The sequence below is a fragment of the Camponotus vicinus genome, unplaced genomic scaffold, assembly GCF_025532165.1.
Source record: "Camponotus vicinus isolate PSW18456_S1 unplaced genomic scaffold, iyCamVici1.0 SCAF_11, whole genome shotgun sequence".
NCBI lineage: Eukaryota > Metazoa > Arthropoda > Insecta > Hymenoptera > Formicidae > Camponotus > Camponotus vicinus.
In genome coordinates, this window is record NW_028141947.1 from 15,364,200 (window position 1) to 15,382,621 (window position 18,422).

The 18,422-nt window shown below is 26.1% G+C and overlaps 2 protein-coding genes across 2 annotated transcripts; both read left to right on the forward strand.

The window, feature by feature from the left end:
- The first annotated feature begins 88 nt into the window (after window positions 1-88).
- LOC145961271 (fatty acyl-CoA reductase 1-like) lies at window positions 89-4,627 on the forward strand. The gene is made up of 9 exons (XM_083081302.1): window positions 89-314; window positions 1,200-1,448; window positions 1,565-1,710; window positions 2,011-2,120; window positions 2,481-2,673; window positions 2,905-3,165; window positions 3,536-3,721; window positions 3,988-4,074; window positions 4,492-4,627. Exons 1-9 carry the CDS (start codon window positions 111-113, stop codon window positions 4,577-4,579), a joined length of 1,524 nt encoding a protein of 507 aa, XP_082937428.1. The 5' UTR covers window positions 89-110; the 3' UTR covers window positions 4,580-4,627.
- A 1,361-nt stretch (window positions 4,628-5,988) lies between these two features.
- LOC145962290 (uncharacterized) lies at window positions 5,989-16,449 on the forward strand. The gene is made up of 16 exons (XM_083083248.1): window positions 5,989-6,362; window positions 6,680-6,928; window positions 7,391-7,536; window positions 7,779-7,888; window positions 8,147-8,339; window positions 8,752-8,997; window positions 9,424-9,600; window positions 9,690-9,770; window positions 10,159-10,232; window positions 10,868-11,115; window positions 11,627-11,875; window positions 12,432-12,577; window positions 12,656-12,958; window positions 13,083-13,331; window positions 13,884-14,141; window positions 16,142-16,449. Exons 1-16 carry the CDS (start codon window positions 6,150-6,152, stop codon window positions 16,251-16,253), a joined length of 3,054 nt encoding a protein of 1,017 aa, XP_082939374.1. The 5' UTR covers window positions 5,989-6,149; the 3' UTR covers window positions 16,254-16,449.
- The last annotated feature ends 1,973 nt before the right edge of the window (window positions 16,450-18,422 follow it).

Consider the following 18,422-nt stretch of genomic DNA (forward strand, 5'->3'; position numbering starts at 1 on the left):
ATAAGATAACAATAGAATTTATAAGTTTTCTATAATCCATTTGACTGAATACGCGCATTATTTTATTTTCGGTATATTTAATCATTTCGATATTGTTACAATTGTGAGAAATGGATAAAGAAACGACTTTGTCGATACCAACATTTTATTCTGGAAGAAGTATATTTATCACAGGCGCATCAGGATATTTGGGAAAAGCGTTGATAGAAAAGTTGCTGAGGTCATGCCCCGATACGCGAGAAATATTCTTATTAATGCGCCCGAAGACTAATATGTGCATTGAAGAAAGACTCCAGCAGATACTGGCAAACTCGGCAAGTAGTATAAGAGAAACAGTTAAAAATATTAATTAATTTATATTTATAATAATATTACATATATACAAGAAATTTCAATATATATTGTAAGCAACTCCAGAACAATTTGACCTATTCATACTTTTTAAATGTCCAAACGAACTTTATAACAATGATAAAGTTCGCCCTTCATGGAACAACTTCAATTTTAATTTTAAGTAGAATTGTAAAAAAAATTTATAATTTTTCAAATTGTACGGAAATACAAACTTTACGTAAAATATCGAATTATTAACTTGTACCTCCCTCATCTTAGTCATCTTGTATCATCAAGTCCACTTTATATATAATATTGTATTATAAAAATGTTGTATTTATTAATAATTCGTTTATTTATTTCTATCTGTATATATATATATATATATATATATATATATATATATATATATATATATATATATATATATATATATATATACAGGGTGATTCATGTAAAGCGACCGATGTGAATATTAGCTAAAGTTGAAGAGCTATGAAAAAATTTTTATAACAAAAGATGTTTGACACAGAGGGGGACATCGTACGGTACAACCGATATTTTTATAGATGCAGGCATTAAGGAGATTTCAAGATCAACTTAATTTTTTTAAATGGAACCCCCAATTTTTTATTACATATTCTTGTAGCTCATCTCGAGAGCTTTCTAAAACACTATAATTAAGTTAGTTTTCATTAAGTACTTTCCGAGTTATGAGGCTTGAAATCATTTCATAATTTTACATAAACCGTAAAATATCTATATATATATATATATATATATATATATATATATATATACATAGATTTTCCAAAATTATGGGATTCAAGGAAATTATACCATTTTATGCATATTATTTTCTGTAGTTATTTGATAGATTACGCAACGAACGACCCCATTGTTTCGAAAAATTGATTCCGTTGAAGGGTGATATCGAAATGGAGGAATTAGGTTTGTCGTCTGCTGACAGAAACACTTTGATCGAAAGGGTATCTATAATATTTCACGTAGCGGCGAACGTGAGATTCGATAATACACTAAAGAAGGCTATATTTACAAACCTTCGGGCGACAAGAGACATCTGCGTTTTAAGCGAAAGTTTAAAAAATTTGATGGTAAGTGATCGTATAGAAATACCGAGATAACATGTTTTCCGCCTGAAAATTCTGCGCGATTAATTAAAAATAATTCCTCGCAAACATTATCGCATTAACTAAATTTTATTCTTAAGGCCTTGGTGTATATCAGCTCGACTTATTCGCAAGTCGATAAATTCGTCGTCGATGAGATCGTATATCCAATGGAAATCGACTGGAGAAAAACGATTCAAATTGCCGAAACCATGGATGATTATGTTTTGGAGGTATTTAAATCAAAGTGAGTGTTAAATTTTTGCATTGATTCCTCTATCTCATATTTTATGATAATCAAGTTATAAAAATTATATATGTACTTTCATTATAATAATTTTATATACCTTTTGATAAAGTTTAAATTCTTTTTTATTTATATATTACATTTATAGCCAGTGCATCGCAAACAACTTTGAAATAATTCTCTGTGTTCGGTGCTCATTTGAATTATTTACATTAATATTTTTCATAATTAATCTGAATAATATTGTTTTCTTATATTTTTATTTATATAGCTCTGACATATCTTTGAGATTATTTGCAGATATTTAGGTGCAATGCCGAATACATACACATTTACCAAGAAACTTGCGGAACAGGTGATAACTGATTATTCCGAATCATTGCCGTGCGTGATTTGCAGACCATCTATAAGTATGTTGTTATGTCAAATAAATGCATACATCATAAAAGAATATTTTAACGTAATTTATCACTATGATTCTGACAATGTAATTGTAATTATGATTGGTTTTATGGATTTTATATATAAATTTTATATACAAATTACTCCACACACATTTAATATACAATTCTTTTAATATTAAACAAAGATAAATTAAACAATTTACGTTTTACGTTATTTCGAATAATATCAAAACAGTTTCTTATAAAATCAAAAAGTATTATCCTATGTTCCTTAAACTTCTACATAATTTAAATTAAACAATAAGATAATCCATACACGGATTTATTGATATAAAATTTTCCTAAATTAAAATTTTCTATATCCAGTTTCACCAGCGATAAACGAACCTGCAAAAGGCTGGTTGGAAAACTTTAACGGTCCAGTGAGATTTATGGTCGGTTGTGGAAAAGGGATAGTACGAGTGTTTTACAATAATCCATTTATTTCTGACAATCATATACCAATTGACACTGTTGTTAAAGCTATGATTGTTGCGGCATGGAAACGTGGCGTGATGAAGTACGATAAATTGCATTCTTATAAATCGTTTTTTATTTGAGAAATGTAGAACATGTCGTATAAAATTATTTAATATATATTATAACATAATTAAATATTATTAAAAGTATATTTAAATAATTATAAAATTTAAAATATGATAAAAATATGTTATAAAAAGTTTGTGTAATAAGTAGTAATATCGTTTTCTGTAAGTTATTTAATGATTATTTCAATTTTTAATTTTATTAGCAAGAGCAACGATACGGAAAATATTCATCCACTCGTTTATAACTGCTCGACTGATCATAGCACGAATCTATCACGCTTAACAATGTTGCAAATGAGCAAGCGAATCCTCCTTTCGGAGACTCCTTTAGAAAACATAATCTGGACTCCTGAAACAGTTATGATACAGAATCATTTTTTTTATAGAATATTAGTATTACTGCTGCACGTGATACCGGCCATATTTGTCGACGGATTATTACGAATTGTAGGCAAAAATCCCAGGTAAAATTTTATTGATCAGAATGTACTTGTTAATCTTAGTTCAAAGAAGATTAAGAAAACAAAAATAAGCTTAAAAATATTTTGCCTTACATCATACAATATAATATAATATAAATAAGGAGACGTTAAGGAAACTTTTCTAAAAATTCTTTTTTTCTTGTATCAAAGTAATTTCTTCCTGACTGTTAAAGAGAAATTTATTAAGAAAAATATATTATTGTAGACCAGAATAGTATTTTGCCGAAATATATACATTTATACACTCGAGACGTTAGTAAAATTTTAAATATTATATATTTATATTTATTATATATATTTTCAATTATATTTATTTATTATATTTATTATATATATTTTCAAATATTTTTAGATTATTGAAACAATACAGGAAAATATTTGTAGTTAATAATCATGTCGCGCATTTTTTATTCAACGATTGGGACTTTCGAAATCAAAAACTATTAAGTTTATCAAATGAAATACCGCTTGGCAATCAACAAGACTTTGGGTTTGTGGCAGACGTAAATTACAATGGTGACAAGCTACTGTATTATAAGTGAGTAAGACAAAAACTGTGCATCGCACGATCGCAAAATTTACTTATCTTCAGAAAACAAGCGAAAGATTAGTATTTATCTCACTTTTGTTTCTGTTGAAAAATATTAATTTTAAGAAAAAATAACAATCAATTCTAAAAACGAAAACATTCTTTAATAAAATAAGAACAATTCTGTGTGTATATCTGATTAATACTGCAAGAGTGATAAAAAGTTTTTTTTGTATAAAATGTGTTATTGAATAAAATATTATTTTCTCTCGTAGAAATTGTATAATTGGAGGTAAAATTTTTCTTTTAAACGAGAGCATGGATCAAACAAAACTAGATGCAGCGAGATTCCATCATAAAAGGTGAGATTTTAAAGACTGCGTGTTCCACAGTTATATACAAAACATTACGCTATTCCTTCGTATTTATTTTTTCAGTCGCATATCAAATAAATTTTTTCACACAATTATTGTAGCTAAAAATATTTACATTACTCAAAATAATTTAACTTTCTCAAAATACTTAGAAAACTTAGATACGTCTTTAGAAATATTATATTAAATATATAATACTTTGATTTTTCTTGATTTATTAAACTTTGTTTAATGTTTGGTTATTAAACTTGGTTTGTGTTTCGAGCAATATATATATAAAACTAAGCTTTCTTTATAGATTTAATTAATCGAATTATTTTGAGAGAAATCTAATTAATGATTTGAAACAAACATTATTATTATTGTTAGTCCCGAATAATAATTAAATCTGTTTTATGACTACAGAATGCTTTGGATAGACAGAATTGTGAAAATATTAATCGGCATTCTCTTCGTATGGATAATATGGACTCGATATATGAACATGTATTGATTATTCTACGAGAGATAATTTGGCTTCATAGATAACCGTAGTCATATCGAAATATAATCTAGATCATTAGTAGGTTTATAGATAACTGTATAAAAATTGATTTCTGTAATATCTAACCTATTTCTATATTAGTATAATTTCGCATTTATATTAATATAATTTTGCCTTTAACTATTGTATTATTAAAGAAATATAATCAAATATATATTTTGTTTGGTGATAAAAAGGAAAACTTGTTAGATATATTGCATTTTGCCATTGCAATCTATGTAGGAAAAAAGATGTACTACGATATAATATAATGTAGATCATTGCATAAATATGTAAAAACATAAATTCCTAGATCTATCCAGACCTCCACCTTACGTTTGCTTATGTTAATTATTATGTAATTATCACTTTATGTCCTATATTCTATGTCCTGAACCTGAACTCCAGATTTGTTAATTATTCATTATTATTCTACATTCTATATGTCCTATGGACAAAAACTATATCGAATAAAAAATCATTAGAATATCATTAGAAAATACATGAAAAACTTCAATTAAGAAACTGCTAAAGAAGAACAACTTTACGAAATAATAAAATATACGAAATATATACGATAATATACGTATAATATACGAAAAAAAAATTTGGAATCTCCAAAATTATTGATACCAATTGAGTTAATATATAAACGCGCATAAATACGCGAATTCTTGATAAATAAGCTAACTAAATGAATGAAAATTTATATCAGTTTTGATAGATCAACATTTAATTGTTGAGGAAATAAAAAAATGTTTAAGAAATAAATTAAAGACGTTTTTCATACACATTCTTAGAATTAAGCTTTGTATATTTTAGAAAATAAATTTTAAAAAAATATACGAAAAATAATAAAGGTAGAAAAATTGTTAAAAAGTTAAAAGTTCTTAATTTTTAATACATATATACATGTATATATTCGATATTTTGTATATGAAATATTATATTAATTAATAACAACATGAGAAATCAGAAAAATTCTTTAGAGTGATCGCTTTATAGAAATATTTTAAGTTATTTATCATTTTCATTACTATTTTCGTCACACTTTTCAGTTATACATAAATTTCAGTTATACATAATATAAAAATATTTTATTCAATTTAATTTGAATTGATATACTTATTTTTATTTATAATGAAATTGTTTAAATACAATTGTTTATATCCAATCTTTTTGTAGAATTACAAGTGTAAAATAAAGTGCAAAATTTTATGTCACTATAATATTTACGTATATCACTGCATTATATAAGTTTGCTCTTTCAACTTTGGCTTGCAGAATTTCCGTTTTATTAATACATACAGTCGCATACGTCTGCTTAGCAAATGACTATATAACATATAACGGTTACGTTTTCATTAAATAGCGTATGTCGTTAATGACTAGTCCCAGTTTATCACTTCTATCCGATCGTACTCTTAATAACGATATCGACATAAAAAAACGATTCTATTTCCGAGTGCTTGCATATATTTTTGGCTAGTATCTAGTGTCGTTATTATAATTTATATTGGTTTTATTTTTTTACTTAACGATGGATGAGAATATAATTGATTCAGCCAACTCAATTTCGACATTTTACGTTGGACAAAGTATATTTGTAACAGGCGCGACAGGATTTCTGGGTAAAGTATACATCGAGAAAATATTGCGATCTTGCCCAGATGTTCGTGAGATATTTATATTGATGCGTTCGAAAAAAGGATTAAGCATTAACGAAAGGCTCGAAAAAATATTAAACTTACCGGTAAGTTAATTACCGATTATTACATAAGTAGATTCTTTTTTTACAACGTTTTCGTATTTTTGTAAAAACTTTACAATATTTAAGTGGCAAAATTTTTCTTATAAATTTTATTATATAAAACACTTTTTATTTTAGAAAATTAATTTTAAAATTTGATAAAAGTATACGATAAAAAACATGAAAAGATATTATAAGCATTATAAGATATTATAAAATAATCAAAATATTTTATGATTTTTATGTAATATTATTAAAGGTTTCTTAAGAATCAGGGCAATTATTATAATAAATATGTCACATAATATATTCTCTTTCAGTTATATGATAGACTGCGAAAAGAGCAACCCTCAAATTTCAAAAAATTAATTCCGATTTCCGGTGATGTCACTGAAGAAAACTTAGGATTGTCAGCTGTCGATAGACAAATGCTAACAGAAAGAGTGACTGTAATAATCCATTCAGCGGCGAGTATAAAATTTAATGACAGCTTAAAATACGCTATTCTTTCTAATACTAGATCAACAAGAGATATCTGCATTTTAGCTCAAAGTATGAAGAATTTAATAGTAAGTATAAAGCAATATTTTATTTATATTTTTATTTATTATGTTCTATTGCGTATACTATTTTATATAGTGTATTTTATAAGACATTTAAAATTTTATTTATACAGGTTAAATGTATTATTATAAAAAGATGTGCCACAATATCTATCAATAAATTATTTAATTTAATAAAATAACAAACATTAAAAATCTATTGTTATTATAAAAAAATTTTTAAACTGTCATATATATGAAAAAAATTACAATTAAATAATTAACAGAAAAATAAAATAATCTACGATATATATATATATATATATATATATATATATATATATATATATATATGCATATATCATTTTATATTTATCTTTGTCTTAATTTCAATTTTTTATGAGAATACGCCAATTTTAAGCTTAAATTTCCATTATTTAAAACAAAAAATGTAATTTTATGACATTTTATTACATTTATTTATTAAAGGCACTTGTGTATATCGGTACAGCATTCGCATGTATAAATAATGCTTTCATAGAAGAAAAGGTTTACCCACCTATAGCCGATTGGCGGAAAATAATCAAAATGGTCGAGTCATTAGATGAACATATTATAGATATTTTTACAACTAAGTAAGTATGATAAGATAAAATCAAACATGTTATACGTGTTTGTCAATTTCAAGTATGCGGGATATATATGCAATTAAAAAAATATAATACCATCCTTTTTCACTCACATAGTATCATTACAATCATTTTCGGAGACTTTATTAATTTTCCATGTATAATATATAATTTTCCATATATATATATATATATATATATATATATATATATATATATATATATAATTTTTGAATTATTATGTACAGATGTTTGAATAATTTTCCCAACACATATATATATTCAAAGAATTTAGCTGAAACTATAGTAGCGGAATATTCTTCATCATTACCTTGTGCGATTATAAGACCTTCTATAGGTATGTTACTCTCTCTTTTTCCTTAAAATGTTAGAAATAAGTTCTTATTTTTCTCTTTGTATACTTATATCAAAACTGTCGAAAATAAATAATAAATAAATAAATAAATAAATAAATAAATAAATATATATATATATATATATATATATATATATATATATATATAATTCATTTTCCTTTAAAAATGTATAAATCAAAAATATCTTGATATCACTAACATAAGCAATAATTATCTAAAAAACATAATTCATTTTTTAGTGACACCTTCATTCAACGATCCATTTCCAGGATGGATAGATAACTTTTATGGTGTAATTGGACTACTCATTGGTGGCGGGAAAGGAGTACTACGAGTATTCAATGCTCCTAAATATATTTGTCTAGATGCAATGCCAGTAGACATTGTCATCCAAACTATAATAATCGCAACTTCGAAGCTTGGATTGAACACGTACGATTATCAACAGAAATATCAATGCATATCTAAATATGCATATTTAATTGCATTAAGCTACAAATACGAAAAAGAAAGCTTTCTTTCTTCAATTAAAATATATCAACATTTTAGAAGAATCGTACGCATCTTACTTAATTTCTCGTTAATCTTTTGTCCCATTAAAAAGTTTAAAATTAAAAAAGGTTAATTTCTGAGTGAACTTAAATACAATTTATTGCGTATATAATTAAATTGATGATTTTAAAATAATCACTTTTGTTTAAATTTTCAATGCTTAGTTCACCAAAACTTGTTAACTTTGGGTGTTAAAACATTGTAAATTTTTCAAAAATATTGTTGAAGCTTAATGCAATTTGTATATCTTGTATAAGGAATAATTTGATTAATTCGTTTCCTTATTTACTAGCTTCCCGACAGGTCAACCTTTTATCTTAAATTGTGCTACTTTTAATCAAAAGAATTTGTCACTGCAAGGAGTTACCAAAATAGGTTTTCAACTCATAGAGGAGATACCCTTAGAGGGAGTTGTTTGGACTCCTAGTACAATAATTACTGATAGTTCCATCACATATTACATATTGACAATATTATTGCATATTTTACCAGCTATGTTAATAGATCTGATTTTAAAACTTGCGAAATATCAACCTATGTAAGTACCAAATTAACTAATTATGTTATTGTCTTAGAACACATAGATCATTCATACCTCATTAGATACTGGTATTATTAGATAGAGAGTAAGATTAGAAAGAGAGAGGAAAAGAAAAAAAGACATTAGAGAGAAAAGAAACATACTATTTAAATACTAATAAAATACTTTATTTTTAATGCAAAATGTTTTCCTTTATCATAAATAAATCCAAAATATTAACTTATGCATATTTCCTTTGTACAAGTAGGCAAAAAACTTATTAGAAAAACGTTTTTTAACGCAATCACATACATCTCTATAAAATAATATATCTGTCTTTTTAAAGCTTTTTTATTAGACTTTCCATTTTTCCGAATTCAATAGTATGGCTGACATAAATGTATAAATATTAATAAAGCATTTATGCAAATGTATAATATGTAGGTTGATAAAACTGCAAAGAAAAGTATACGTGGCCAACTGCGCTCTAAAACATTTTGTACATAATGAATGGAAATTTGAAAATAAGAATGGTGTGAAATTATTGACTTCAGTTCCACCCAAGGACAAAGAAATATTTTCACTCGATATATTTAATATAGATATTAAGAACTACTATAGGTGAATGTTTTTTATTAATTTGATTTTTTAAGTAACATTTGTATCAAAGATAATGTTAAATCATTAGATATTTATTTTATAAAATGAAGGAATAGTATAATTGGAGTAAAACTATATCTCCTCCACGAGGATATAAATCGATTAGATGCAGTCAAAACGCGTCGTAAAAGGTAAGTATAAAATATTTTATAAACAGAAAATTGCTATCATTATGAGGAATGTAAGGCTTAAAATTAGCTATTAAACAAGACCTTAAAAGACTAATTATTATCCTATTATATTAAGTAAAAATGATTTCAATTTTTATGAAAATAAGAATTCAACTTTAAAGGCATTTTTAAATTTGTGTTCAAATCACACATTGATATTGTGCAATATATATTATATGATTTAAATAATAGAATTTTCATAGAATTGAAAGAAAATTATTAATACATAAGGAATTTATTAGATACATATGAAATAAAAACAATAAAATTAAAATAATTTGTTGTTATGGATAAATATTATGGAAATAATCAAGATATTTATAATGTGTTTATTCTGCAAATATTTTAGGGTGGATCTATTTGTTACGACATTGAAAACTATTACCATTATTGGACTACTGTGGATGATATATAAGTGGATCTGTACTTAAATATTTTCAGATCCCACACTAATCACACAACATTGTTATGTGATTAGTGTAGGATCGGAAAATATACAATTATAATGTAATACGTAATAATAATTAATGTAATATAAAGAATAATACAAATAAGAATATAATAATGTAAGACAGATAAATAAATAAATAAAATAAATAGAAATAAATAAATAAAATAAATAAATAAAATGAATACAATTCTATATGTGTTTGTAATGTAAGACGAAAAAAGAAATTATAAGCATGTATAAATCGCTTGTTTATTATAACACTGTTGCATTCGTCTACGAAAAGAATCACGTAACTCACATGATATATGCAGAGCAAAATACGAATATGGAAGAACTTGCTCTTTTGAACTTTAGGCATATCATTACTATCGGATAACTTCTGCGTCATTTCCTGCGCACAAAATTCGATGTGCTGTTCATTCACATTGTCATCTTTTATCGAAGACGAAGTACTGCGACTCTCATTTCGAGTTCAACTATCGTGACTTAAGTTCAAAATAATTTGATTTGTTTTTTCAATTTTTTTAGATTGGCCTTCAAATAAAATCTTGCCATTTCGTTATCTTTTATTTGCACTGTTCTGTAACCAAACATATTATCTTTTAATATTTTATTCATTTTTTACCGGAAACACAGTTGCGTTTAAACATGAAGAAAGACGCGGCAAATACATTTATACCAGCATTTTATACTGGTCAGAGCGTTTTGATATCAGGATCTACTGGATTTTTAGGCAAAGTGCTATGTGAGAAATTGCTGCGTTCTTGTCCTGATATTGCTGAAATATTTATCCTGATAAGACCGAAGAAGCAATTAAGCGTCAACGATAGACTCAAAAAAATGTTAGAAAACAAGGTAAAATCATGATAAGATTATATGTATATATGTTTTCGCGCAAAGAATAAATAAATATAAAAAAAATTTGTCACTGTAAATGCAAAGAAATTTCACTCGAGTTTAAAAGCTATATATAATTTGTTTAGAGAATAGTTAAACAAATAATTTTGCAAATAATTATTTTCGAAAGTCGAAAGAATATTTTGTTTCTTTTTTTTTAAATAGAAATTTTCTTAAAAAAGATCAGAATAATGAAAAAATCCTTTAAAATTTTCCAACTAATTTTTTAGAAATCGAAAAAGAAATAATTTTCAAAGCACACACAATACCGTTAATATTTTTTAATTATGAAATATGAAAAAAATCTTAATATGAGAAATCTTTTTTCTTATTTCTTTATTTGAATAAAATTGTTTTGTTATAGCTTTTTACTTAACAATTTTTCCTTTCTTTTAACTCCTGAGATGTAAAATTAATAATATCGTAATGCAATATGAATCATGCTAATAATTATTGACGATTGTTTTAGCTTTTTGACATTTTGCGAAGCGAGCAACCAAGTGCTCTCAATAAACTTATTCCTATTGCAAGTGATGTTAGTGTAGAGGGTTTAGGATTACTTCCTTCGGACAGAAAAATGCTAATTGAAAAAGTAAACATAATATTTCATGTTGCGGCAAGTGTAAGGTTTGATGAAAGTTTGCGTGAAGCGATGTTCAACAACACGAGATCAACGCGGGATTTGTGTATTTTAGCAACAGAAATGAAAAAATTAGTAGTATGCATATTTTTACTCATTTACATTTAAAATCAAATGTATCGCTATTTCTATACAAATAATTAATAAATGAGATTAGATTGATAAATATGATTATATGATTTTGAGTAGTAAAATCTTTTATTAGTAATTGTAATAAAGATTAATACAGAATAAAGATGAAATTAATACTTACAATAAAGAGTTATTTACAATAACTCTTTACTATAAAAAAGCAAAAAATTTAAAATTATGCAAAACCATGCATTTTTAAACTTTGTTTTGCGTTTAAAACACTGAGATGCGACTAATTTATTTATATTTTTGTAATAAACAATTAGCGAAGTCTTAAAAGCTTTTAAACGCTCAGATTGATATTTTTTGCTTACGGTCATCAATATTTCAAACAATTTCATCAAAATTAATAAATCATGAGACACAAAACGCTTCATAATGAAAGAAAAATTTATTTTAGTCTAATATTTATCACACATACGCCTTTATTATGCGTGTCATTGAAAATATTGTAAATTCCATAAAATATTTATATTTAATTCATACATGTGAATGATTCAAGGTTCTGCTGCACGTTAGCTCGACGTATACTCAAACTGACAAATTTGTGGTTCACGAGACTCTGTATCCCTCGGAACTGGATTGGAGAGAGGCGATTAAAGTCGCCGAATCCGTGGACGAATATACTTTGAGAACATTTACAGCAAAGTAAGTTATATAGACATGGCGCATTGTCGCTTTCATTTCATTAAAATAATTATTTTAATTTACATTTATTTAATTTAGATATCTGGCAACGATGCCAAACACTTACACATTTACGAAAAGATTAGCGGAAGCAATAATAAGTGATTATTCAAAATCACTGCCATGCGTGATCATCCGGCCATCCATAGTTGTGTCGACGGCAATTGAGCCTGTCGAAGGGTGGCTAGATAATTTCAACGGTCCTATTGGATTATTTGTTGGAGGCGGAAAAGGCGTTTTACGTGTTGTATACGTTGATCCTGTTGTTACTTCCGATTTTATACCCGTGGACGTGACAATTAAAGCGATGATAATTGCTGCTTGGAAACGTGGACTCAAACCGTAAGCTTACTGATTCTTTCACACGATAAAGTTGTATATCAATCTTTATTGTTATTTCTTAAAATATTAAGTAGATGTATATCACGCTCAGATTGATATTTATACCGTATTTTCTGTAATTCAGCATCACCGAAGACAATACGATGCATATTTATAATTGCTCGTCGCACGATGTAAAGCAGATAAATATCAAGAATCTTATCCAAATGGCTTTTCAAATCACGGAAGACGTTCCACTGGACAACATCCTCTGGTCGCCAGCTACCACAATAACAAAGAGCCCCTATATGTATTATATACTTGTGTTAATTATGCACATACTACCTGCATTTTTCATCGATAGAATCATGAAATTATTTGGTGCACGTCCAATGTAAGTTTCATTTGAGAGAGATATAAGGATTTTCTAAAAATTATATATACATATATATATATATATATATATATATATATATATATGTATATATAATTTATATATATATATATATATATATATATATATATTTATTTATTTATTTATTTATTTACTTCAACATAATTATAAACATACCCATAAAATTAAGTCTCTATATGAGATGTTCTATAATTATCGCATGTTTTCTTGATTATGAGAACTTTCAGGATTTCTTTTGAGGATCTTCCAACTATCTTTTAGCAAAATTTCTAGCAGTTATTTATGTTGATATTTTAATTTTATCAATGTTAAACATATGATAAAAAGTTTTTAAGCAATAAAATTCCTAGAGAGAAAGCTAATAAATATTACGAGAATTAAAATAGCTGCAGTAAATGTTTGTTCCTTAGACTTTTTATATTTTTTATTTATCTGTTTTATAATAAATAGTAAAAGCTTACGCTTGTTACGTACGAGTACGTATAAAAAAAATATTTAAGTGAATGCTCTATTTTTTTATTAAAATTACAGGTTATTAAAATTACAGAGAAAAATCTACTGCGCAAATAACGCATTATCCTACTTTTTGACCAACGTATGGACATTTCACAATGAAAAATTAATTAATTTATTCGATGATCTTAGCGCAGAAAATAAAGAATATTTTGGATTTAATTACAGAGATTTTAACATTCGTTTATTTATTAGAAATGGATTAATTGGCGCAAAAATATACTTACTTAACGAAGATATGAATCAGCTAGAAGCAGCTAGATATCATCGAAAAAGGTGAGATGGCATACACTTTATAAAATGAAGGAGTTTGGAACTGCAAATTTTTTTCTTCGCTTAATTTTTCGAGCTTGCTTCTTCTTCTTTAGAAAAACAAAGATGTTAAGGTATTAATAGTCCTTAAGTGTTATAAGCGATTGAAAAGAAAAATTTTTATCGACGATGAAGTTGCGAAACTCGCGTCACACACTAAATAAATACACACTTAGAATAGCAACACATGCGAGAAGATTATGTCATTTTCGAGATTGGAACGTGTATAATTTATCACAGCTGATTCTAAAAAAAAATAAAATCGGAAAATCAAACAGAGATATAAAAAATTAGAGATAACGTTAACATGGAAATTCGACGTTACGAAGTTACGTATACAACTGTTTGGTCGATCTATTGTGCGAAGTCCTTAGGTCGTAACGTAGGAACGCGCATTGGCAACCGACGAAAATTTTCGCGAATTGTTACGCCGTCGAACTACTTTTAGACGCCTGTTAATTTTAGTTTCACCGAGAAGAAACAGATGTGCGCGTTTGTTAGGTTTTTTGTGTCTTTCTTTCGCAATGTAATCGCAACGGGATGGTACAAATATGTAATTATGACATATTACATCGAAATTTCATCTAAAATTTCATCTAAATCTCACGAGAAACGAAGATATTGATTTAGTGTTAGATTTATATTAGCAATTTTTTTTAGTTGATTTCATAGAAAAGCACGAAGATATGTTATGAATTTTCAATTTGACGAAGAAAAAATGCATTGTCGTGAATGAGAGAAGTCGCGCAAAGAATAAGAATAAACTTGGGAAGTATATTAGCTAGAAACTTTTTTATTTTAATTTTTTAGAGTTTTTCTTTTTAATCTTGAATCTACCAACAAATTTTTATAGTATTTTTAATCAATAATCTTAACTATCTATGGCAACGATTTCTTTGTATCAGAGAAACTGTCTTTAGATACATATTGGTTGGTTATGGATATACAATAGGTATTGTTATTCTCTAATGATTATAATTTATCTTATACTATTCTATATTTCTTATCTTCTTTTTCAGAATTTCTTCTATCTCCTAGCTTTCATCGTGTTTCCTTCATCAAGCTACAAAGTTTTTATACATAGAGAGTCAAGTTTAATTTATCTTTCAACTATATTAAATGAGAAGGTTTAAATTAAGGATTAAAATTTGCATAGCTACATATTTATCAATCATATATATATATTCCAAATAATCTTACAACGATTTACAGAAATTCTACATAGCTGCTGCATTCTAGCGTCCAGAACAGCATATATATTATTAGACGTTTGCATTGTTAATTGTAAGAATATATATATTTGTATTTGCACATTTATATTCCTAAGGATCTGAAAACATTCATCGATGATTACGCGTTTGCATTTTAATTACATACATCGTATATTTGCGCACTTCAGCATTTACATATAGACGGATTTTATCGACCGCGATTTTACATTTCAATTATTTGTAATTCAAGTGATACTCTAAGAGAATAACGAAGATATTAAAATTTTATTAGTCGCATGTGTGTAAAAAATGCTTCATAAATCTCTCGCAAAAACAATGTGCGTAATGAATTACGTACGCAAAGCACTTCTTATCGCTGTTTATCTACCATGTATTCAATCATTGATTTGTTCATTATTAGCTCTTTCGTTAGTTTTCCTTGTAAAATGTAGCAAGAATCTGTCTAGACTAAATTGTAGTTATTGTAATCATAATCGATACTCTCCGTCTCGTAAAGAGCTTATCTTGACCTTTTTTCTCCCTCGGATTTCTTAAGTTTAACGAATTCAAGTCAATATTTCTCCTGGAAATGCTTATTAGATTGAATCTAAATCAAACATAATTAGATAATCATTTCTTCATCATTTCTGAGATTCTTGCCTTCGCTTTGCAAATTTTACTTTACTAACTGATCATAAATCAATATGTTGAAAAGAGAATAAAATAATGCTTAATATTCTCAAAACGTTTCAGGATGGACTGGCTCAACAGAATAACCACGATGTTGTTCGTCATACTCATTCTATGGATATTTTATCGTAGTAACACTCTGTCTTACATTACGAATTTTGTTATCCCTCGTTAATTGACAATGATTTCATAAAAAATTTAACGCTGAGACTATTCTCGTAATTTTTCAAACTGCCAAATATGTATACTTTAATCTTGCTTTAATTGAGTATTCTGGCAATAAAAACATTCACAGCTATATAAGTTTAGTAATTTTCTTGCAATAATTTTTAGTAATGTACAGATTCACATATACACAAAAGATTCGAGACAATTATCGCATAACTATATAAATATCTCATTAATTAAGATTTGATAAATAAAAATATAAAAGATGTGATAACAAACCATGTATAATTATATAATAATAACAATATAATATAATAATAACAATTATATAATAATAAAAAAATAACCACATGTTAATATAATATAATTTTTATTTAAGATATATATTTTGTTTAATATCTAAATAATATTATAAGATATAATTAATAATATTATAAAAAAATTAATAATATTATAAGCTATAATCTTAATAATATTTTGAGCAAAGTATATTTTTATTATATAGTATTATTTTTATTTATCTTCTTAATTCGAGATATTAATAAAAATTAAACATTAATCTCTTAGAATATATATATTCCTATTTATTATATTTTAATTTGATTAATTTGTCTATCTTCTCTCTTTCTTTTTCTATCTGAATTCATGTCATCGTCCTCCGCCAAAATATATTACGCACTATTCAAACAGTTTTTGCACACTATTCAAGCTACTACAAAAAACAATGTCTTGACTTACAACCTTGACTCGATCTTACGCACATAATACACTTATGCGTGCGGTATTTTCAAACGAAAAACGTCAGCGGATTAAGAATCGAGAAAACCTGTTTCATAATTCAAGGAAAAGCGTTATCCGAGTCTACTCGAATCGGCGTTGAACTGGTAACAGAAATATACGCAACAACATATCCATATTCTTGGTAAGGAGGCGGAATTCACGCCTGCACGATATCACACCTCAATCTGATTTACAAAGTGCTTATCCTTTTACTATGCGTCGAGCAGGAAATAAGATTGTTAATATCAATTATTTAGGATTATATCAATTCGCGATAAATCATTATTATATATGCCATGAATGTTATCGATTATAGAAATATCGAGCTTTCCTTTTAATTTTTCTCGTTATCCCAACGTGGTAATAAAATTGCATACGTCAACGAGAAAGAGAGAGAGAGAGAGAGAGAGAGAGAGAGAGAGAGAGAGAGAGAGAGAAGGCTGGGAAAATCGCGAAAATAATTAACGGATTGCGGGAAAGATAAACTGCGTTCGCGAAATCTTCACTTACATATACACTGTTACCCCTGATAAAATCAACAATTTGTGTACGATCGCTGTATCTTTCATGACAACGATTACGTAAGCTTGGAAGAAAGGAGATTTACCGCCTCAACCAATGGAAGCAAAGATCAAAAGAATGATCAGAACTTTCAACTCTTAAAAGAAGAATTTGTTGTAAATATATTAAAATTAAATAAAAATCTAATATCAAAACTGAAATCAAAATAGAGAAATTATTATGACAAATATTGAAATTATAAAATTTTTATGTTTGTATAGGAATTTATATATATATATATATATATATATATATATATATATATATATATATATATATATGCTTTATAATTATAATACACAGATATATAATTATTATAAAATATTATGTTATATATTATATGTTATATATTATAAAATTTTTATGTTTGTACAAGAATTTATATATATAAATTATAAAGTATATATACTTTATAATTTATATATATAAATTCTTGTACAAACATAAAAATTTTATAATATATAACATATAATATATAACTAATATAATATTTTATAATAATTATATATCTGTGTATTATAATTATAAAGCTTTACAAGTATACTAAACATAAATATACATAATTATAACTTTTATGCGATGTCACTTAACTATTTTGAGAGTCAATGTGAAAATTATAATAAAACATACTTAATTTCAAACAAAATAAAAGTTTCAAGCTATGTAGCTTGTAATGTATATAGTGAACTATATAAAAAACTGATATAATTCTTTCTTTTTTATAATTTTAATTTCAAGTTTCTCAAATTATTATATTAATTATTATAATAAAATATTTTCGAGACTAAAATCTTATATCAGAAAAAAAATAAAGAATAATTATTTATTTTCTTGA

What these genes read in the sequence shown, in the direction of transcription:
- LOC145961271 (XM_083081302.1), top strand. Translation starts at nt 111, where the DNA reads ATGGATAAAGAAACGACTTTGTCGATACCAACATTTTATTCTGGAAGA. An exon ending in AGCAGATACTGGCAAACTCG is followed by an intron (nt 315 to 1,199) that starts GCAAGTAGTATA and finishes TATTTTCTGTAG; the next exon opens with TTATTTGATAGATTACGCAA. An exon ending in GCGAGATTCCATCATAAAAG is followed by an intron (nt 4,075 to 4,491) that starts GTGAGATTTTAA and finishes TTATGACTACAG; the next exon opens with AATGCTTTGGATAGACAGAA.
- LOC145962290 (XM_083083248.1), top strand. Translation starts at nt 6,150, where the DNA reads ATGGATGAGAATATAATTGATTCAGCCAACTCAATTTCGACATTTTAC. An exon ending in AAAGTATGAAGAATTTAATA is followed by an intron (nt 6,929 to 7,390) that starts GTAAGTATAAAG and finishes TATTTATTAAAG; the next exon opens with GCACTTGTGTATATCGGTAC. An exon ending in GATGATATATAAGTGGATCT is followed by an intron (nt 10,233 to 10,867) that starts GTACTTAAATAT and finishes TTATCTTTTAAT; the next exon opens with ATTTTATTCATTTTTTACCG.